The sequence below is a fragment of the Narcine bancroftii genome, chromosome 14, assembly GCF_036971445.1.
Source record: "Narcine bancroftii isolate sNarBan1 chromosome 14, sNarBan1.hap1, whole genome shotgun sequence".
Lineage (NCBI taxonomy): Eukaryota > Metazoa > Chordata > Chondrichthyes > Torpediniformes > Narcinidae > Narcine > Narcine bancroftii.
Window position 1 is genome coordinate 44,007,395 of NC_091482.1, and position 22,978 is coordinate 44,030,372.

The 22,978-nt window shown below is 46.0% G+C and overlaps 1 protein-coding gene across 7 annotated transcripts in view; it reads right to left on the bottom strand.

Moving 5' to 3' along the window:
• The window catches only part of prtga (protogenin homolog a (Gallus gallus)), a 232,761-nt gene that overhangs the window by 181,111 nt on the left and 28,672 nt on the right, over positions 1 to 22,978 (bottom strand). For 2 of the 7 annotated variants that reach the window (XM_069911019.1, XM_069911018.1), the window contains exon 1: positions 2,038 to 2,204. The exons of 4 other annotated variants lie outside the window; for them this stretch is intronic. In XM_069911019.1, the coding sequence (XP_069767120.1) occupies positions 2,038 to 2,092 (55 nt within the window). In that variant the 5' untranslated portion in view covers positions 2,093 to 2,204. Of the gene's footprint in view, positions 1 to 2,037; positions 2,205 to 9,015; positions 9,132 to 22,978 lie in introns of those variants that run through there. One more of the 7 variants, XM_069911021.1, reaches the window with a different exon arrangement.

A 22,978-nucleotide genomic window follows, 5' to 3' on the forward strand; every position in this document is an offset into this window, starting at 1 on the left:
TAAACCCCTCCAGAAACTACTCCCTGCCTTTTCAACAGAAAACTTTCCGTTAATCTCTAAGAGCTAGAGAGCGGTATGAACGCGGCGACAGGCCGCTGTCAACAACGGTGAGCAGCAGAGCAGTTTTACACCCCCACCCACCCACCAACCACCGGATCGAAACCCTCCCCCGCGTCGGTCCGGTACCCATGAAGGGATGAGGGAGAGCGGAAGCCCCCACGCTGTGCCCCAGGGGTGGGACACGCCGGCTTCTCCCGTCCCTCCAGTCGGTGGGAAAAGGAGAAATAAATAAATACACGTGGGTGAGGGTGAGGAAACGTTGTGGCTCCGCGGTTACACCTCTCCACTCATCAGCCTTCCACCACACACCCATCTTCATCCCCCACACCTCACTCTCACCTCCACATCCCTTCTCCCTTAGCGAAAACCTCTCTCTCCCTCCCTCACCCCCTCCCTCTCTCTCCCTCACCCCCTCCCTCTCCCTCCCTCACCCCCTCCCTCTCTCTCCCTCCCTCACCCCCTCCCTCTCTCTCCCTCCCTCTCTCACCCCCTCCCTCTCTCTCCCTCCCTCACCCCCTCCCTCTCCCCCTCCCTCTCTCTCCCTCCCTCACCCCCTCCCTCTCTCTCCCTCCCTCACCCCCTCCCTCTCTCTCCCTCCCTCACCCCCTCCCTCTCTCTCCCTCCCTCACCCCCTCCCTCTCTCTCCCTCCCTCACCCCCTCCCTCTCTCTCCCTCCCTCACCCCCTCCCTCTCTCCCTCCCTCACCCCCTCCCTCTCTCTCCCTCCCTCACCCCCTCCCTCTCTCTCCCTCTCTCTCCCTCTCTCTCCCTCTCTCTCCCTCTCTCTCCCTCTCTCTCCCTCTCTCTCCCTCTCTCTCCCTCTCTCTCCCTCTCTCTCCCTCTCCCTCTCTCCCTCCCTCACCCCCTCCCTCACTCTCCCTCCCTCACCCCCTCCCTCACTCTCCCTCCCTCACCCCCTCCCTCACTCTCCCTCCCTCACCCCCTCCCTCTCTCTCCCTCCCTCACCCCCTCCCTCTCTCTCCCTCCCTCACCCCCTCCCTCTCTCTCCCTCCCTCACCCCCTCCCTCTCTCTCCCTCCCTCACCCCCTCCCTCCCTCTCTCTCCCTCCCTCACCCCCTCCCTCTCTCTCTCCCTCACCCCCTCCCTCACCCCCTCCCCCTCCCTCACCCCCTCCCTCCCTCACCCCCTCTCCCTCACCCCCTCTCCCTCACCCCCTCTCCCTCACCCCCTCTCTCTCACCCCCTCCCTCACCCCCTCCCTCTCTCTCCCTCTCTCTCTCCCTCACCCCCTCCCTCTCTCTCCCTCCCTCACCCCCTCCCTCTCTCTCCCTCCCTCACCCCCTCCCTCTCTCTCCCTCCCTCACCCCCTCCCTCTCTCTCCCTCCCTCACCCCCTCCCTCTCTCTCCCTCCCTCACCCCCTCCCTCTCTCACCCCCTCCCTCTCTCACCCCCTCCCTCTCTCACTCCCTCACCCCCTCCCTCACCCCTCCCTCACCCCCTCCCTCACCCCCTCCCTCACCCCCTCCCTCACCCCCTCCCTCACCCCCTCCCTCACCCCCTCCCTCACCCCCTCCCTCACCCCCTCCCTCACCCCCTCCCTCACCCCCTCCCTCACCCCCTCCCTCACCCTCCCTCCCTCACCCCCTCCCTCTCTCTCTCCCTCACCCCCTCCCTCTCTCTCCCTCACCCCTCCCTCTCTCTCCCTCACCTCTCCCTCTCTCTCCCTCACCCCCTCCCTCTCTCTCCCTCACCCCCTCCCTCTCTCTCCCTCACCCCCTCCCTCTCTCTCCCTCACCCCCTCCCTCTCTCTCCCTCACCCCCTCCCTCTCTCTCCCTCACCCCCTCCCTCTCTCTCCCTCACCCCCTCCTCTCCTCCCACTCTCACCTCACCCTCACCCGAGCAACCCGCCGCTGCCTGCCGTCCAGGGCACCGAGCCCACGGGGCCGAGCCGGTCACTAGAGCCGGGCAGAGGGACCCAACCTCGCCCGGAGGACCCCCCCCCCCCCCTCACCCTCACCTGGAACAGGCAACAGCAGAGCGATTAACGCGGTACTCCTTCTACACATCGCCATAGCAGCGTGCCTTGCCCGAGCTCATGCTACTCGCCTCCCGGCCATGTCCGGCCCCCGGCTCCGACTCCCGGCACTGACCCTCCACAGCGCCGCCTCCTTTCCGCACTCCTTCCACACCGCGCACGCACCCGCGCGGCGGTGACCCGGTCAACCGGACCACCCAGTCCGCAGCTCCATCCGCTGCAGCCGCGCGCTACTTTCTCCTGGTGAGGAGCGGAGGTCCAGGTGTCTGGGTTAGAGGGAAGGGTGAAGAGGTGGGAATGGAGAGAAGGAGACGGATCATCTAGGAGGGTATGGGGTTTATCAGGGAGAGGGAGTCCAGGTAGAGAGGCTGAGGGACGGGGAGAAGTCATTTAAGAGAGGATGGGCTGACCAGAGAGGGTTCAGGTTGTCCTCTCTGGGATCAATATCCCTCTCTATAACTGGAATTAAAACAGGAAAATCTGCAGACTCTGCGATTGAAGTAAAACCATAACGCTGGAGAAACTCAGCAGTGTCCTTTATATAGTAAAGATACATAACCAACGTTTCAGGCTTGAGCCCTTCAGAGTGGAGATGCAGAACCTGGTTGGGTGGTGCCAGAACAACAATCAACATCACCAAGACCAAGAAGATTATTGTTGATTTTAGGGAGTGGAGACTGAGGAACCATGCACCAGCCTGCATTGATGGGACAAGGGTGGAGAGGGTTCCTGGGAGTCCATGTTTCAGCCTGATTTTGGAATTTGATTGCCCAGAATGCAGAAGGCTCCAGCAGGTAACAAACATAGCCAGGTCCATCACAGGTTCCGACCTCCAAACCGTTGCAGACATGAGACACTGCCTCAAGAAGGCAGCCACTGTCATAAAAGATGCCCATCACCCTGGTCACTCCTCACTGCTACTTTCGGACAGAAGGTACAGAACCCTGAAAACTATCACCTAAAGGTTCAAGTACAGTCAGAAAGCTCACTACAGCAAACCTTCTCAGTGCTGCCATTAGCCCCACTCCCAGTGCCACCACTAACCCCCCCTCCCAGTGCCACTGCCAACCCCCCCTTTCAGTGCCACCACCAACCCTCCCACAGTGCCACCACCAACCCCCCACTCATTGCCACCACCAACCCCCCACTCAGTGCCACCACCAACCCCCCACTCAGCTCCACCACCAACCCACCACTCAGTTTCACCACCAACCCCCCTCTCAGTGCCGCCACCACCAACCCCCCCCTCTGAGCACCACCACCAAACCCCCTCTCAGCACCACCACAAACCCCCACTCAGTGCCACCACTAACCCTCCACCCTGTTCAGTACCGCCATTAACCCCCTCTCCCAGCACTGTTGTAGGGGGTGGAGCTCAGGATGTGGCCTGGAGGCAAAGGGGCAGCAGCCCGAGAAAGTTTGGGAACCACTAGTTAGAGGGATATGGGCCAGATACAGACATGTGGGACTCGTGTGAGTGGGACATTTTGGTCGGCATGGGCAGGTTGGGATGATGGGCCTGTTCCATTCTGTGTGACTCGATGACATGGGTGAGAGCACGAGGATTTTGTGAGCAGTTCTGGTTGCCTCATGAAAGGAAGGATGTTATGAAGCTGTAGAATGCGGAAAAGATTAACAAGGTTTGTTACCAGAACTGGATAGGCTGAGGCTTTTTGCACTGGTGGGTCAGAAGGTGAGGCATGACCTGGGTATATAAAATCGTGAGGGCATAGATAAGGTCACAGACTTTTCTCGCAGGATAGGAGAGTATAAAACTAGTGGCCAATAGTTTATAGTGACATGGGAAAATTTGAGGGGCAACCCTTTCACACAAGAGGATGGTGAGTAAATGGAATCCTCTGGCAGAGGAGGTGCTGGAGGCAGGTACTGTTGTAGCAATCAAAAGACATGGATTAGAGACATATTACCAAACTGTAGACAACCTGGCCAAAATGGAGTTGGGCCCAAGGGACTGTTTTAATTCTGTGTCTGACCTGAGCCTAAATGTCATCCAGATGGTCCACGCAGTCATGAAATGCCTTGTTTCCTGAGTTGTGTCGATGTCACGCAGGGTCCTCAGCATGACCAGAGATGACCCTTTTCATCATCTCCTCTTCCACATCCAGAGTGTATCTACAGTTGGGATCTGATTCATTATCTCCACTCTACTTGGAGTGGGTTCCCACCCCTCAGTGCAAGAGAGATCCATTATGGTCATTGCAGCCCTGACTACAATCAGAAATCAGGGCCATGGGAATTATCCTCGGCCTCCATCGTTTTCCAGAAATTCTGTTAAAATACTTTTATTAACATATAAATTCTATGTACAAAGTCTTTTAATAAAACAAATAACAGGTCATATAATATTCACATGGATAGAAAATAAGTAAATCTACATTAGACTATCCAATGGTCTAAACAAAGGGTAGGTTCTGTCTAATTTAATGATATGATCTATGAAAAGCATATTTAAACCCATATTTAATGTTAATCTAAAGAAAAGAATAAAAAGAAAAAAAAACCTGAAACTAAATCTCATCTACCCCCTCTCTCTAATCGAGATTACCTTGTAAAAAAAGATGTAAAGATATGGATGAAATAGCGACCTTCAGGTGCTAGACACCAAATCACCCAAGCATCCAAACTCCTTAAATCTTCCAATCATGAATGGGTCCTACATCTCTTCGAATTGAAAAATTCTTTCTTTAATCGTGTATCTAATTTCATCTAAGCTTAAATAATGGTAAAGGTTCCATTATCTTTACATAATACTACATTTAGAATTTAACATACATTAACTTTGAGGAAGACAGAGAGTCGCCACCTTGTCCGGAACCCCTCACAGAAATGAGGCCCCTGCGAGGAAAGACTCGTGACGCCTGCACTAATCACTGAGCTATTGGAGTGTAACCACTGTGTATGAGTAGGTGAAGTCATCTTTTCATTTCATTAAAATTGCTCATCAGGCTATCAACATGATAAAAGCTAAAACTTTCTCCTAGGTTGCAGACAGAGGTATATCTAGTTCATGAAAAAAAACAAACAAAACAATTAAAAGGCATGGTTCTATTTTGATCTTGAAGCTTCTTTTGAACAACTGTCAGCTAAATGTAATCTTCCTAATCGATATTTTTTTAGATATTTACAAGTTAGGCATTTTGTGCAGTCCAAGCTTCCTGCTTTTCCTTGAATCTCAAATACATATATTCTTGATTTATTTTTTAACTTACAGTTTGTTCACGGTGGATTAATATCATGTAGTAATAATGACCTACAGGATTTAAGATCAGCCTCAATGGCTGGGATTAAGAATGATTTGAAGTGTGGTCTCAATATAACATTTTCAGATGAAGACTGGTACTCGACTCTCAGTTAGATTAATGATTTTGTGCAAGGCATTGTTGATTACAATTTAAGGTGGTACATAGAACACATATGACCCAACTAAAATGATCTTGTTTTTATGCGATGTTGATCCATTATGTGAGAAGTGTAAAAATGTTTTCCAGAAATTCATAGATTATTCATAGATCTATGTCACAGATTATTGGAATATCAAAAATGTGAAACCGTTTGCATTTCTGTATGAAGCCCTTAACAATGTTATATGAAGTCAACCACATTTAATCTGTATAGCTGTAAAATCACTCGACGACGTTGCCCATGACCTTTACCCTTGGTAGAGAGCCTTTGTTCTCTCCCTTCTGCAAACTGGGAAATGTGGCTGGAAGGAAGGAAATGACGGCAACTGTGAGCTGAGTTGTCACAGGGAAGCAACAGGCAACAGAAAGATCCCCTGGGTGAACTGAACCCAGTGCTGCTAAGATTGGGCCTATGCTTCCTGCATGTCTAAGGAGGACAGGACCTGTTAGCCAGAGTTTTTCATCATTCTGTTCCTGTGGCCAGATCTTTGGTTCCACATTAAAAGGTCAATAGGACTGCCACACCTCTCGCTATTTCTTCTACAAAGAGTTCTCTTAACACTCAGCTACAGACAGAAGGATCTCATCTTCAGACAGCACAGTTTTCTTAAACCTAGAAACATTTCACTAAGTATTCCACCAAACAACAATTCCAGTGGTACCTGTGAGGGATGAGTTCTTGTTGCTGATCAGTCCAAATTTCTGCCGTTTGGTTAAAGCAGTCCATTAGCTGGATCCTCACCACAAATGTAGCAGGATTGTTGCCCAGGGATGGCTAACACTAACAACCTGTTCTAAAGATAACTTGATATGGTACTACCAAATTCTCCCAGAACCTCATCAAACTAAAAATGTGCCCATCTCCAAAGAAACAACATACTCCAAGATGGAAGCTACAACTATTCCATGAAACAAAACAATGAACCACAGGCAGAGACATTTTTTCCATTAATATCGTAAAAGCCTGAATTTAAGATTTCTATAGCATTGGCTATTTTATATATACTCCTAGTTTCTTTATTGCAAGGTAGATGAGCTTCAGATTCATTGTCAGAATACATACATGACATCACATACAACCCTGAGATTCTACTTCCTGCAGGCGAGGCAGAATGACCACTTATTGGTAATTCTCTGTACACATATCTTGTATTTTAATTTAAAGCCATGTGGTTCCACCAAGACATAACTTAGAACATAGAACGTTGTCGCACAGTACAAGCGTTTCGGAAACGTCCATCTTCCTCAGAGGGAGTTGGAACCATTTGTAAAGATGTGCCTCACCAGTGTTCTGTTCATTTTAAACATCATTTGGACTTGTTTTAGCAACAGGGAGTGGACCATCAATCTCCTGATTTTCTTTGGCCTAAAGCCTTTCCCATCTTTATCTGTTCCCCATCATTTCAAAAAGGTAGCAATGTTACATTTATAATAAACAATTGCTTTATCACCAAGTGTCAGATACAATGAGTTCCAAACTTCCAACAACGTTTGCATGCAGCATAAATTCATTTTTGATTGGATTGGCTTTGACTTTAAACTATGCTGTAAGGCAGTGGGTCCCAACCTTTTTCTTTCCACTTACATCCCACCTTAAGCAATCCCTTAGTAATCACAGAGCACCCATGGCGTAGGAATTACTTAGAGTGGGATGTGAGTGGGAAGTAAAAGATTGGGAATCGCTCCTCTAATGTTTATCCTTCCCTGTTGGAGGAAATAGATTTTATCTGCTCCATTAGACATCCTTAATATCTTAAAAACATCATGAATCAATCCCCTAACCTTCTGAAGTGAGTTCCAGGGAAGCTATCTTGGTTTATTTCTCCAGTGGATTTCTGCTGAATTCCCAACATCATTGCATCCTGACGCCTAGTTTGTCTCAAGTTGCCTACTGTAACCATACATTTTGTGGAGTGATAACCTTTCTATCCCCCTCCACGATTCATGTTTTCTGATTGATAGATGAAGACCATCCGACCCATCAAATTGATACAAGCTCTATCCCATCGGTACCATTCCCTTACTTATTTCATTGTCATCTATTCTCTTTCACACAGGCACATCAGCACCTGTTTGTTTTAAATCTTTTACATTTTTTTTAATTTTATTTATTTTTCTTTTTAAAATATTTTTATTGTTTACCATACATAAAATGACAATTGCATAATAATTCATTTGTATACAATACACAGAGAAGGAGGAAAATAACTACATCATGTAGTAATTCAAACTATTGATAAGCATAATTTATGCAACCTTGTCAGATCCATTTTTTGAAATATTTTGGTAAAATAATAAAGAAAGAAGAAAAAAACTAGAAACTAGTGAAACTAAACTAATCTAATCTGCCCCCTCCCCATAGTCAAGGTTAAGTACCTGTTCGATTTGCTTAGCACCCATCTGTGCAAGTGACAGAGAGCAGCACACAATCTAATGGCCAGCTCATCTCTAGGATACGGGAGGAACTCTGGGTGCCATCCACACAGTCACGGGGGAACATGCAACTCCACATAAACAACACTGGAGGTGAGGTTCGATCCAAAGAGCAGGAGCAGTGACACAGCTACATGATCTGCTGTACAGCTGGCCACATAGAATATTTTACAGAACAGAGAACATTACAGGCCCTTCAGCCCACACCGTTGTGTTGACTCATGTAAACCTAATTTTGCCCCATCTCACAATCATAGAAATCTTAAATTCTTACATCCATGTGCCTGTCTAAGAGTCTTTTGAACGTCCCTATTGTACCAGCCTCTGCCATCACCCTGGCAATGCATTCCAGGCACCCACCCCTCTCTGAGTAAAAAAAAACTTATCTCTGACCTCTCCCCTAAACTTATCTCTGACCCCTAAACTTTCTTCCACCCACCTTACACAGATGTCCTCTGGTATTTGCCATTGTCACTCCAGGAAAAGGTGCTGGCTGGCTAAAAGAATCAGATCTCATGTGATGTCCTATATGTTCTCTGACAATAAATATGAATTTGATCTTTGACACCCTGTCTCAGCCCCTCATCAGCTCTACACCTACATTTAATCACCGCTCACCCTTTGTCGCTCCAAACGGGAAAGCCCTAACCTTGCTTCACAAAATGTGTTCTCCAAACCAGGCAACATCCTGGTTAATCTCTTCTGCACCCTCCCCAAAGCATCTGCATCCTTCCTGGTATGAGGCGACCAGAACTGAACAAAGTTTTATAGAGCTGCAACATTACCACCCCATGGCTCTTGAACTCGAACCCTGACTAATGAAGGCCAGCACTCCATACACCTTCATAACCATGTTAACAACTTGTATGGCAGCCTTAAGGGATCTATGGACCTGAACCCTAAGATCTTCTGTACCTTCACAGTGTCCAAATCAAACTAGAACTCTGCTGTTTATGCCCCACCCCTTCATATTCATGTGTCCAGCTGGAAGCCCTCTGAAACACCACTTTCTTACCTGCTTCCACCACTACTGGTAGCCTGTACCCACCATTCTCTGTGAAAACTATTTGCCTCACACATCTCCCTTAAACTTCATTTGCCTCACCTTAAAACTATGTCCTCTGGCATGTGATGATTTTACCCTGGGGTAAATCTCTATTAGGTCTCCTGCCAGTCTTTGATGTGCCAGAAACAACAGAAGTTGTTAAAGTCGACCCCGCACTGTAATAAAACAAACAACAGCAGAACCAAAGAGCTTACAATCACTTAAGCTAGCCGGAGTGCGGAGTACAAAGAAAGGGTAAATGATGTAACTCATTCCCTGCAAGGAACCTCACTCAGAGTACACAGTATCCTTGTACAACTTATATAATCATTTAGACAGATGCCTACATGCAGTTTTATGTTTTTCCACTAATTGGCAATCCTGTACTTTGCAGTTTCTGTGAAGTACCATCCAGTAACCTTCCCAGCAATGTTCTGATATGCCATATCTCTTGCCTCATACAGAGGGAATCCCTTTCTAGTTGTACCATGCTCTGAAGCTGTGGACTGCTTAATCTACTAAAGTATTAACTCTTGTTAGCCTACTTACTACAGCATAAGCCCCATAATTCTTTACCAAGTTTGTCTGGTCTCTCCCCATAACTCATGCCCTCCAAAACAAGCAACTTCCTGGTAAATCTCTTCTGTACTCTTTTATTTCCAAAAATAAACTTCATTCACAATGAATTATTTTCAAATTTAAAAAAATCAGTGTCTTTTCACATATTTAATGTCATATTCATACATTTCCATCACTGCACATTGTTAAAGTCTTTCTCTATTTAGCACCATTCCCACCACTATGGCCCCTACAATTGGAAATCAATTGTTTCTAAATTTTAATCATTTAAAACATACTTTATCTACTTTTAGGTTTGAGTAGATAATTTCACATTGGTCTTAATTTTAAAGTACATTTGTCATATTTTTGCCAATTTACTTAATCTCTTAATATCTTTCTAAAATGTAATATTTGATCTGCACTGGCCTCATGTACTTTCTTCCAGAATAGACTTAGATATCTAGTATTCAAGTCATTTATACATACTTCCAGTCCCTAAAACAAAAATCCTTGGGACGTGACTGGTCACATTCTTCCCGTTTGAGTACTCTCCCATTATCTCTCCTCTCTCTGTCTCCAAGCAGTCAGCAAATTTCCAAAGCAGACCAATAATTTGCTCACAATTTCATGAGCTTGTCTTGACTGGTTCAGCATTCAAAAAAATAGAATTGCTTTGTTCATTGCTTTGCTGCACGAATTGGATGAGGAGGTACGTGCTGGGAATAATTCTGTGAAAATGGCATGAGAATAAAAGAAATGCATGATGTTCATTCATATACAGTACAAATATTTATTACAAGAGAATACTACAAACAGGCCCTTCAGCCCCTATGTCTGTGCCAGACATGATGTCCCAATTGATCTTGCATCTGGTAGATACCCCTCCATCTCTTTCATTCATGTGTCCATCTAGAAGCTTCTTGAATGTCACAATTGTATCTGCTCCTGGCTACCACCAGTCTCTGTGAAAAAGTATTTGCTGTGTACATCTCCCATTACCTGCATCCCCCTCTCCAAATATCCACGTCCTCTGGGGTGTGAGGATTTTACTGTGGGGAAAAGATTCTGACTGTCGACACTTCTCATGACCTTGTAAACTTCTAACAGGTCTGCCCTCAGGCCCTTATGCTGCAGAGAAAACAACCTGCTTGTCCAGTCTCTCTCCACAAAGCGTACCCTCTAAACCAGGCCATATACTGGTAAACCTCTTCTGTCCCCTTTCCAAACCCTCCACATCCTTCCTGTAATGGAGCGACCAGAATTGCTTGCAATATTCTAAGTACAGGCTAACCAAAGTTTTATATCGCTGCATCACCTACCTACTTTTATATTCAATGCCCTGCCCATACTACACGCCTTCTTTACCACTCGATCAACTTAAGTGGTCACTTCAATGAGTTGTGGACTTTGTTCCCAAGATCCTTCGATATATCAATGCTTTTAAGAATCCTGCCGTTATCTGTATGTGTTCCTGTTACATTTGACCTCCTAAAGTGCAACACCTCACATTTGTCTGGATTAAACTCCATCTGCCATTTCTCTGCCCTTATCTGTAGCTTTCTACACTATCAGGGATCCCTGCGGAACACCGCTGGTCACGGGCTTCCAACCCAAGTAACATATTTTCACCACTCCCCTCTATGAGCCGGAAAATTTCCCATCCAAACTATCAATTTACCCTGGATCTCATGCATTTTTTGAATCAGCCTTCAAGAGTGACTTAACAAATGCCTTCCTAAAGTCAACGTCGACAACATCCACTGCCCAACCCTCATCACCCACCTGTCAGTCAGCTTCTCAAATAACTCAATCAAATTAGTATGACATGACCTGCTCTCACAAATCCATTTTGACTCTCTAAATCTGGCTATAATTTTCAAAATGACTAAGTAGCCTTTCCAATGATTTCCATATTATTTACACGAGACTCACTTGGCCTACACTTTCCTGCAGTATCTTGTCTCCCCCACCTTGAACAAAAGTATAGCATTGTCTACTCTCCAGTCGTCAGGGACCTCTCCCTGTTGCTAGTCTTTGACAAGGCCCCAGCAATCTCTTCACTTTACCCTTTCAATAATCAGGGATATGTTCTATCAGGTACAGAATTACTCTTGTTAATTGCTTCATAGCATTCATTTTCCCTGTTACTTTTTGCATATGATCATGGGAATGTTACCCTCATGGTCTAAGAGCACAGTATTAATTATATTTTTATATTTAACTCATAAATACAGCCTTAACATGAACAGTCCACAGGAAAAGACAAACAAGGTTTGTAGGGACGTATTTGGGTGGTGTGGGAATGTTACTGTGCTGTATCTCTAAATTAAAATCAATTTAAAATTGAAATTGTTACACAAGATGTTTAAACACAAAAGACATTTTCATCAATGCTTGTGAAGAATGTATATTTTTCACCACATATTTGTTTTTTTCTCTTTGGCTTGGATAGCCGTCACATCATAGCTTTTGAAACATATGAAGATCACAGTTAAAATCAACAAGATGCCGTATCTGTGACTGTCTTCTGACACCAGCCACTGATTTTATGAAATAAATGCAAGAAATTCCTAATAATACCTCCAGCAGGTTCCCAGCTTTGGACCAATTGTGTAAGTTATCAGTATCTGTCTCACAGGTACCCAATTGTCACATAATTTTCCACCAATGTGCCCACATCCTATTGGACACAAAATTCTGCAGACAATGTGTCATAGAGCTTGAGAACAGCAGATAAATGCCACAATCACGTGATTCCGGCACCAGGCACATCTTCCCCTCTCCTGCTTCCTCCGTCCACTCCTCCCTTCCCACCAATCACCCCTTTCATACTCCCACATCTTCTCTCTCACCACCATTCGGGGCCCCAAACAATTCTTCCAGGTGAAACAACTGTGAATCTGCAGAGTGAATCTGTGAATCTACTGAATCCGGTGCTTCCTTGTGCCCTCCCCTTCAACAGAGACTGGTCGCAGACTGGGAGATTGTTTTGATCACCACCTTTGTTCTATCCATTGCGATAGTGGGGCTCTTCCAATGGCAACCCATTTCAATTCTCCAACCCATTCATTTGCTCTCTGTGGTCTCATGCACCATCCGCAAATTAGAGGAACAGCACCTCATAATTCCATCTGGGCACCATCCAACCAGATGGCATGACCTCAAGTTTCCATTCGCCCCCCCCCTCCCACTGGCTCTCCCCTTCCCTTGTTTCTCCTTTCCTCCAGCTCTGTCTCTCTCCCTCGGTCTCATTTCCTCTAGCTTGCTAGTCACAGATCCATCCCCTCCCCCCCATCAATTCTCACCTTTCCTCCAATCCACGTCCAATTATGGCCTTTTGCCTGTTGACCTGTGCTTCTCTCCTAGTCTTTTTATTCAGGCACCTGCCTGTTTTTTCCTCAAATATTGAAGAAGGGTTCAGTCCTGAAACATTGGTTATGTATCTTCTATGGATGTTACGTGACCTGATGAGTTCCTCCAGCAATTTTGTGTTTTTACGAGGTCATCCAATAGAGTTGTTTTTCTGGAACAGTGTGGCCACAATGTTCTTGTGCTTAGTACAAAACACATACCCCTTGACACAGATGGTAAAAGACAGGAATTAACTGCCTTTTAACCACTTCACTTACCTATGTGAATGCAACGGGATGGAGGGGGGGTGGTGGTCATTTTTATTCTGTGTATTACCTGCCAAGGCAAGTTGTATCAGGGCTGATGCATTTCACATCGGCTTCAGTCTAAAAGGCTTACCCGCCTTCCTGGGTCCAGGACAGACAAAGGCTATGACTCTCAATGATGAGATTTAATGTGTGCAACTTACCAGTGGGAAATTCAAACTTGAAAAGGCAGCAACGAGGTGGCAACAAGGTCACTGCCTGGTGCATATGATATATAACAATATAACCATTTACGGAGCAGAAACAGGCCATGCTGGCCTTTCGAGTCCGCACCGGTTCACTGATTTTGTGCGCCCTCTTCAGGCCTTGGTCCCGGTAGATCTTCATTCAATAACAATGGGCGAATTCAATGCAGGTGGAATCAGTCGTAGAAATGTTTGTGCTGTTGGAGGACTAATTGTCAGGGGCAAGCCATGGCTGTCAGGTCTCTGGAATAAAGCCTGGCCTTGTGGTCAAAATGAGAAGGGAGGGTGGGAAGAGGAAGGCTGTGTTGAGAGGAGATGACAGTGAGTTCAGCTTCCATCTCATTGTCGAAGAATTTTGCCTGATTATTCCCCAGGAAAAAAAAATTAGTATGGCAGGATGGCAAAAAGAGAAATTAAAACCCTTCTTCCCAAGTACAGACTTAGAAGGATTAAATTTTCTTCTTCTCACCACACACCAAGACCCCTGAAAATGATGAGCTTTCAGGTATACATCACTCAGGATGTCGATGCTGTAATGCCGCAGGTCCCCGCGTCCTTTTGCTCTGGGATGTTGGATCACGATGTAAAAGGTTGCACTGACCCACCTTTTCTTGGTTCAGTGTGAAAGACCCAACCTAGCTTTAAACACAGGTCGTTCACACTCCAATATAGTGCGATCTATGTGTAAAAGGGGTAACAGAGTCAGTGCTCCAATTTGCAGTACAGATACGTAATCGGCATTGCAAACTGCCCAATCGCTGCTCACCTTGCTGCATTCCAAAGCACAGGCCTGAACGGTGTGCTTCAGGGCACATGGAATAATCCTGAAATCCAAGACTGGATTTTCAAAACTGGATATTAACGAAACTGGACAAAGTTTGTAGATTGTAAAGTTCACAAACATTATTTAGGAGCTGGTTTAAATATTCTTTTGAATACATGAGTTTTTAATGGGCACCCAGTTTTGATTAAAATATTGCAGGGCACATCCTGAGTGCACTAAAACTGCCCTTCAACATCTCACAAACAGCACCTCATGGTGGGGGGGGGGGGGGGGGGGAATAATTTGCATTTATGTAATTAAAATAATTCTAAAATACTTCAATGCTGAATAATTAGACTGAATTGATAAAAGTAAATGCACGGTAAATAAAATGTTGTGCCCTGGATTGGTCAGGACATAAAGAATGGATTCGTTTGGCCTCAATAGCATTATGCGATGCTCCCAAGTCGGCCCCTCCAGTCTGATTCCACAAACAGCCTCATCCCAAAATTCTGGAAGGTTCCTTTAGTATGTCATTACAAACTGTTGTCATTCCCATAGCAACTACTTGTATTGCCTATCAGAGTTAGATTGCCACATTGGTGTGATATGAATTTGTTTCAAATCGCAGCCACAAGGCTGGCAAAGAGAGGGGACTTTGCGAGATTTCAGTGGAGGCTAGATCTGTGCGCAGGTCAGAAAGGAGAAAGGCCTGTGTGTTAACTTACTGCATCAAGCATTGTTAATTTTGTGTTAGGTTCTATAATTTTCCGAAAGGGATGTACATTTTAACAGAATTTCTGGCAGCATTGTGGGGAACAACTGATACAGAATAACCAGGTCAAAATTAATTTCTTTAATTTCATTTTGTTACTGCACAAGTTGTGTCTTAGTGACCGGAACTAATTCCTTCATCAGTTAGCCCTCACGCCCGCCCACAGAAAAATTCCATTGCAACTGTTTCCACAGACGCAGGTTATAATTACACTGCCTGCCACACCACTTAATCAACCAAGCAGAACTGCTTCAAAGTTGCCTGGACAATTAAAGTGGAAACTTAAGAAACCACCCTGCACAAGTTTCAGGATTTTTAATTAACATTTGATAATTAACAATGAAAACATACAGCAGCTGGACAATAACCTACACAATCTAAAAGAGAAGCCATTCAAGCTTTAAAACTGATGTGTCCCCTGAAGTGACCATATGCAGTGTTGTTTCCTGGCGCCTTCCACAGGCAGGTGGCTGAAGGAGAATAAATGTTATTCTATTTTGAATAGGTTCTGGCACCCCTCTACTTGAGAATTGTACATTTATTGTCTGCACTTACGTAGAGTAGAATGTGGTTTACTGAATTAAATCAGAGGAAGAGAGAAAGTCAGACGAAACAGCTGGCCTCAGTCGCAAAGTGGCCTTCAATGGACTGAAAGTTTAACTTTAGAAAGATATACAATTACTTTTCTCAAGTAAATATAATATATAAACTCAGTGAAAAAGAACATTAAACTGCCTACAATATTTCAGGTCATTAAGTAGATTCAAAATTTAAACTTTTTACTTTGAAGAAAAAACCTTAACTTTTAAAAAAAATGACAAACCAGTTTGGGCTGATTGACTTTTATCGAATGCTGGGGTAGGAAAATCAATGTTTACTATTTTATGTAAGATTTCAAAGAATGATATCCCTTCCTTCCTGGATGTCTTGAAATGGATGCAAAGAGTGTGAATCAAGAGTAATTTTGGTGTCACGATGTGATTGAGTAGCTCGGACATCTGCAGAAGTTAGAATGAGAGAAGCTGCAGTTGGGTAAGGAGCCCCAGGAAATATTTAATTGGAGTAATTTAAATACTTTGTCCACGAGATTTAACCATTTCAGTGTTATTACGGTGGAAGAGATTGAGGACTAGGTATTTAGCAACACAAATTCACACACCTTGATTCCGCTGGTTACCCAGTGAAGGACTTTTCACATGATGTGCTTTGTACTAGAGTGACAATCCCATTTTTATAGGATGCCATTGGTGCTCTGTGGTTAGTAAGCGATTACTTAAGGTGGTATGTGAGTGGAAAAAAATAGGTTGGGAACCACTGGTGTAGGGGCTTGGAGTTTTACACATCCTGTATTTGCATTCAGTATTTCCCACTCCATAATCTTCAGACTAGTCTCCTCAGACTCTTACATGTAAGACATCAGCAAATCCTCTAATTTGACACTCAGTCTGTGACACTGCATTTCATGTTGGTATTCTAACCACGCAGAGTACAAGCAATAATTTTAAATTGGGTGGCAAAGTTAGTGTGGTGGTTAGCGTGATGTGACTACAGCGCCAGAGACCCAGGTTCAAATCAGGCACTGTAAGGAGTTTGTACGTTCTCCCTGTGTCTGCGCAGGTTTCCTCAGCGTGCTCCGGTTTCCTCCCCACCCTTCAACAACATTACGGCGGTTGTAGGCTAATTGGTCACATTGATGTATCTGGGGCATGGGCTTATGGCCCGGATGGGCCCGTTACCGCTCTGTATGACTAAATTAAATTAAAAAGGAAACACACGAATTTGTGAGGTTATGTATCACAAGTTAGTACCATTGCATTGAGATTGGATCATTTAACATTTTAAGATTCAAGATTCAATTTATTGCCATGTAATTAAAACAGTGCAATATTACACAAAATTTGCTTTTGCCTGTCGTAAGGCAGACAGATTCAGCATTGGTAGAAATTGGCTGAAGCCCCTCTTACAGTCAGAGAAGGAGAAGCAAAAGAGAGTCCGCCCCAGAGTCGCCGAGTGTCCGTGGATTCGCCTCCAGCCCTCCCAGGGCCACCCAGAGTCCAGTCCAAACCATCAGCAGCCTGAGCTCTGGATCCGAACCTCCGACACGACTGGGACCCTTCATCGGCCTCGGCACCCTCTCGCATCCCAGTTCCAATACCTGGTGCTCCTTCACCCAGTCTTGAGCCAGTCTCCAGCTGTCCGTTGCCTGGTGTGAAACCCTCGACCGCAGTTGCCTGCAGCCCGTATGGGTTCCTCGCCGCAAGTCACCAATAGCCTTTGTGTTCCTTCAGTCGCCCAACCCTCACTGGTCCGCTGCTGTGGTTACCGTCCCATGGGTTGTCTCTGCTTCTCTTTCACAAACACCACTCAAAACAAGCCCTGCTTGTTCCAAAATCTATTGCAGTGAATCACATTGGTCAGTATTTTTGGGTTAAATCATTTTAACCAGGAACTTTTGCGATCCCAGTTTGCCTCATATCTGGCGGATTGCCAACGACATTAATAATGGTACAATGTGCATTTCAACAGCACCTGCATGTTGAAGATAAAAGTGGATGGATGCATGGATAGGATGGGTTGAGAGGGATACGGGCCAAACTCAGGGAGGTGGGACTAGTGTGGGTGGAACATTTTGGTCAGCATGCGTTAGTTGGGCCCGTTTTCGCGCCATGTGACTATAACTCTAATCCAGATAACAGCCATTGTGTAATTATGTCAGCTGTGTTCTTGTTTCCCTGACTTTGGGTGACCTTACTGGGTGGCTGCAAACTGACTGAAGCACCTCTTAAAGTCCAGAGCACTGAAACCACCAAAGAATGTTTGTAGCACAATAGCTGCTGCATCCAATCATATCCCAGAGGGAGCGCTGTTGACAGCAGTTCATCAGTCGAGGCTTCAGGATAAGCAGCGCAGGTGACAGATGGAGGTTCAGGGCCCAAGTTCAGTGAGCACAGAAATGTACATCTGCAAGAGTCTGCGCAGAGTGACTCAGGATGGGTTTGAACCGCCCTGATGAACAAGCTCAAAGCCTTTGAAGATCAGTGGATGACCTTCAGTCATGCTCTTGTGCCTACAGAGGGATACCTTTGGGTAAGGCTCATTCCAGGTGGCCATCACACTGATCTCTGGTATATTTCTCTGGTTGCTGACAGCCCCAGCCAGGTGTGCAGAGGGGCCAGTAATTGAGGATGTTGTTGGTCTCCATGTTGTTTGTCAATCACGGAGCCCACAGGTGCAAAGACGTCAGTGCAGTTTGCGGCCTTTTGGATCATGTAACAATCACAGTCAGTGGGAGAAAGAGGAAAGAAGGACAGATAACAAGAAAGTCTGCAGATGCTGGGGTCAATACACAAACATGTTGGAGAAAAAAGCCCAATATTCCATCTGGGTACTCCCCAGCAGAAGGCATTAACATCAGTTTCTGATAACCCCTTCCCCTGAGTCTCTCTCTTTCCCTCATCCCCTTCTCTTCTTTCCCCCACTTCCTTCCCTTCCTCCTCCCATCAGAGAGCGACCGTCCCCTTTTTTCTCTTCTACCTTCCCACCCTAATCCACCTACTTACCTGTTAGTGAAAACAGAAAAACCGGAGGAACTCAGCAGGTCTCACCGCATCCATAGAAGGTAGAGATATATTAGCGACATTTCAGGTCTGAGCCCTTCTTCAAGGCAAGGTTTGAGTCAGTGCTCCTTCCCCTGCCCCTCCCTCTCGTCCCCTCCCCATCTTTTCATTCTGGTGCCTGCCTGTTTTTGCATGTACCTGACGATGGGCCCAGGCTCGAAATGTTAGTTACCCTCTAGATGCTGCGTGACCTGCTGAGTTTCTCCATCACATTTGGCCCTTGCAGGAAAAGGTCCTGGACGTAGATGCAGATGCAGAAGATGAGCAGAAGGACAGGGAAGCTTTACCCTCCAGCCGAGGGCAGGACCGGGAACATTCTCTGAGAGAGACCCATCACCTACTCCGCCTGCACATTAAAAAAAAATATTTATACATACAGCACGATAACAGGCCCTTTCACCCACAAGCCCTTGCTGCCCAAATATTCCAATTAACCTACAGCTCAGGTACATTTTTAAATGGTGTGAGGAAACTGGAGCACCTGGGGAAAACCCATGCAGACACGGGGAGAACGTGCAAACTCCTTACAGACAGTGTGGGATTTGATCCTGGTCCCAGTTGCTGGCATTGTAACAGTGTTGTGCTAACCACTGCACAGTTAATGTCTTCTATTGCAGTTGGTGCCTCTTACGTACCTGTGTGGCTGCAAAAGTTAAGAATTTTGGTACATCTGTACATTGTACTTAAGTATATGACATCATTAGTCATTGCCCAACATTGAGCGAGAGAGGGAAAGCCCAAATGATGGAGAAATTCCCCCTCACATTGCTACTTTGTAGTTCACCTGAACAGAACAGAAATGATTTTCACATTGGTAGTCATTCTCAGGATAATGTCACCAATGGTTTCAGTCAAATACCCTTTACTATATCGAGACAACCAAAACATCCCTTCACATTGAGGAACAAACTGCATGGCCTGGAATGTTCTCTGTAAGGAACTGTACAAGGTGAGGGGTCACAGGGAAAGGACAATGCCACCATCTGCCGTACCAGTGTGTCCTGCCTCTGTTCATTGAACAGAGGTTTGGAGTACTGTTTTGGTCTCCAAATTATAGAAAGGATATAGATAAGGTGGAGAGGGAGCAGAGAAGGTTTACAAGGATGTTGCCTGGCTTACAGCATCTGGATTACAGGGACAGATTAAGGAGATTGGAACTTTATTGGCTGAGAGGGGACTTGATAGAGGTATTTAAAATTATGAAAGGAATAGATAGACTAGACATAAACAGTCTCTTTCCCCTGAGGGTAGGGGAGGTTGGAACAAGAGGGCATGAATTAAAGGTAAGGGTGCAAAACTTTAGGAGAAATATTAGAGGTGGCTTTTTCACTCAGCAAGTGGTGGCAGAATGGAATGATCTTCCAAAAGAGATAGTTGCGTCAGGGTCCCTTCTGTCATTTAAGAGAAGGTTGGATGTGTACATGGAGGGTTATGGGCAGAGAGAGGAAGGGTTGAGCTAGTGGAGTTGTTCAAGTGAACCGGTGCAGACTCGAAGAGCCGACATGGCCTGTTTCCGCGGTGTAAATGGTTATATGGTTATGTAATGCACCCAAAATAAAGCCTCTGAATGGGAATTGTGTTTTAAAAATCAAATAGATAAATGGGAAATGGTAACGTTGAGTTTTTATACTCCTGTGGTTGGTTGGCACAGATCTTCAGTACCCAACCACAAATATTGTCTGGTCCTGCTGTCTTATGTGGGTTCACCCTGGATAGGATTCTCCTCACCTCAGCTGTGGCTATGCAAGGGGTTGTTTCATCAGGGAAACATGGAGCTTTCTTCAGTGTCAGCCTGTTCTTTTCATCAAACCGTGCATAGAAGACGATCTGACTGTCCAGAAGGGAGGTTTCATTGTCTTTAAATCTCAAGGTTGACTTGTGATCCATGGTTTCTGGTTTGCCCTGGTTGTGAAGCATTTAGTGTCGGTGACTTCCTTAATGCACCTGCTAACATAGCCAGTCACTGAGCTCATGAAATCCTCAACGTTTACATGACCATCGGTGGTCGCCTCCCTGAAACAGCTCCAGTCAGTGGTCTCAAAGCAGTCTTGTAGCGCTGCTGTGGCCCCTCCCAGCCATGTGCTGAACTCCGTGCAGACTGCCTTTGTCCACTTTGCCAGTTGTGGTATTGCCCATTCATGGATTTGGCTTCCTCGTCCATTACTGATATCCAACTTGAACCTTTCCATTATCGCCTTGGACTCACTTCCCTGACACCTCAACTTGGTTAAGCTGCAGTCTCTAACATCTGCCCTGACTACTTATCCCATCCCTTATTTGGCCAGTTTCTTGGACTGAACAGTACCGTTCGTAATATTTATGTTTGAAAATGTCCATTTTCACCTTCAAGAAATTGGTGGCCTCTTCTGCACCCAGCCCATTTGAGTTGAATTCCTTCTGCACCCAGCCCATTTGAGTTGAATTCCTTTTTCACCATTGCCTTCGTTATATCCATACATCCATTCCAAAGCTGTCCTACCCAAACTATTGAAGTAAAAAGATAACGCTGGAGAAACTCAGCAGGTCAAACAGCGAATTTTATACAGCGAAGATAAAGATACAGAACCAAAGTTTCGGGCTTGGGGCCTTCATCAATCTATGAGCAAGATGTAGGCAGGCTCCCGGTTCAGGCACAAGCCCGAAACATTGGTTCTGTATCTGTATCTCTGCTACATAAAATACTCTGTTTGACCAGCTGGGTTTCTCCAGCGTTGTGCTTTTACTTCAACCACAGAGTGCAGACGTTCGTGTTTTACTTCTACCCAAATTATTACCCTCTGCTTTTAAACCATTCGGAACACTGCAGCAAGTGGTCACATTATCAAATGGCCACTCAGCATTGCTTACATCTTCTCTATCTGTCCAATCTCAATCAGACAGTGCACATCTCCCCACTCATTCCAAGAGCCTCCAGACTTCTCAAAAAAACTCCTCCTCTAAAATAGAGAACCCTCACATGTTTCCCTTTTAACTCTCAATTCCCCAATCATCCCCAGGGTCCATGTTTAAGTTGCCTCACTGTGACACGTTTTGCTAAGTTTTCTTCACGTTAACTGCATCACAAAAATGCACATTGGTGCTGAGCCAGCTGTTAGTTACAAAATGTTAACAAAACTAATGACTCATGCGGCTGGATGGCTGCCAATCCATCCATTTGAAATGCCCGAGCTCAGTTACGTGTGTGCCATGCCAACAGATTCAGTTGTGTGAGGAGGGGCTAAAAAGCTTTTCATCAGGACAAGCAATGGCTGCTGCAGTGTGGTGGTATTAAAAATAATAACCTGAGTCTGAATCCTTTCCTCCAGCAGACAGGCACCAGTGAGGCTTCACTTGGAGTACGGGGTACAGTTTTGGGCTCTTTATTTGTCAGGAAGCACGGTTAGTGCAACACTGTTACATCACCAGTGACCAGGACCGGAGTTCGTCTGTAAAGAACTTGTACTTTCTCCCCGTGTCTGCTGGGTTTCCTCCGCATGCTCCGGTTTCCTCCCACCCTTCAAAATGTTCTGGAAGCTGTAGGTTTGCGCTGATACAACTGCCGGACTGTCCGCCCTCCTGCACTGCCTACTGCAGGGGGTGACCCACTGTACCTGCAGGGAGGTAACCTGGGAGGCTGGCTCCACCTACACCCTGCCAATCACCAGCCCCGTATAAAGGCTCACGCTTGCCCTTAGGTTGCGAAGGAATACGGAACTTTGTGTGCAAGTTTTACGCTAATTAAAGCCTTCGTAGTTTATTCTAGTTTTGCATCACAATTTAATTAGCGTAAAACTTGCACACAAGGATCTGTATCCCTTCTGGCTCCAAAGGTAATAAAATGCCTGTTCGATAGCGGTAGTACTGAGAGTTTTGTGGTCCATATGCTGGCACTCAAAGTACACCCAGTGAATTTTTCTATGGCTTTTGCAGCCCAGGACCACTCCATCACAAAGCTGGGGGGCTGCTCTGTAAATTTTACTGTGGGAGGGGAAACCTCCAAAGGGTTCAGGCTCCAGAGCTCTGTGCCCCGATTATCCTGGGACTACCTCCACAGTGTCACTCTAGCCTTCAGTGGCCTGCCCCTCCCACTCACCACCCACAACGCCAAATCTAGCGACCGCCCCCGCCCCACCAGAGGACTGTCCATCCTATGGGTACCCACTCCCTTCTATTCAACCACCTGATGCCAGATTGCAGGCCCATTGCAGCCAAGAGCAGGTGCCACTGTGTAGCTGACACAGCTGAGGTGCAATGGCTTCTGGCAGAAAGGATAATAGAGCCCAGCACTAGGCAGTAAATCGAGGATGGTCATCGACTATAGTCAGACCATCAACTGGTACACCAAGCTGGATGCCTATCCACTACCCCGTATTGCTGACATGGTCAATGAGATAGCCCAGTATGGGGTTTTCTCCACACCATTGACCTAAAGTCGACCTATCACTAGCCCCCAATCCATGCCTGGG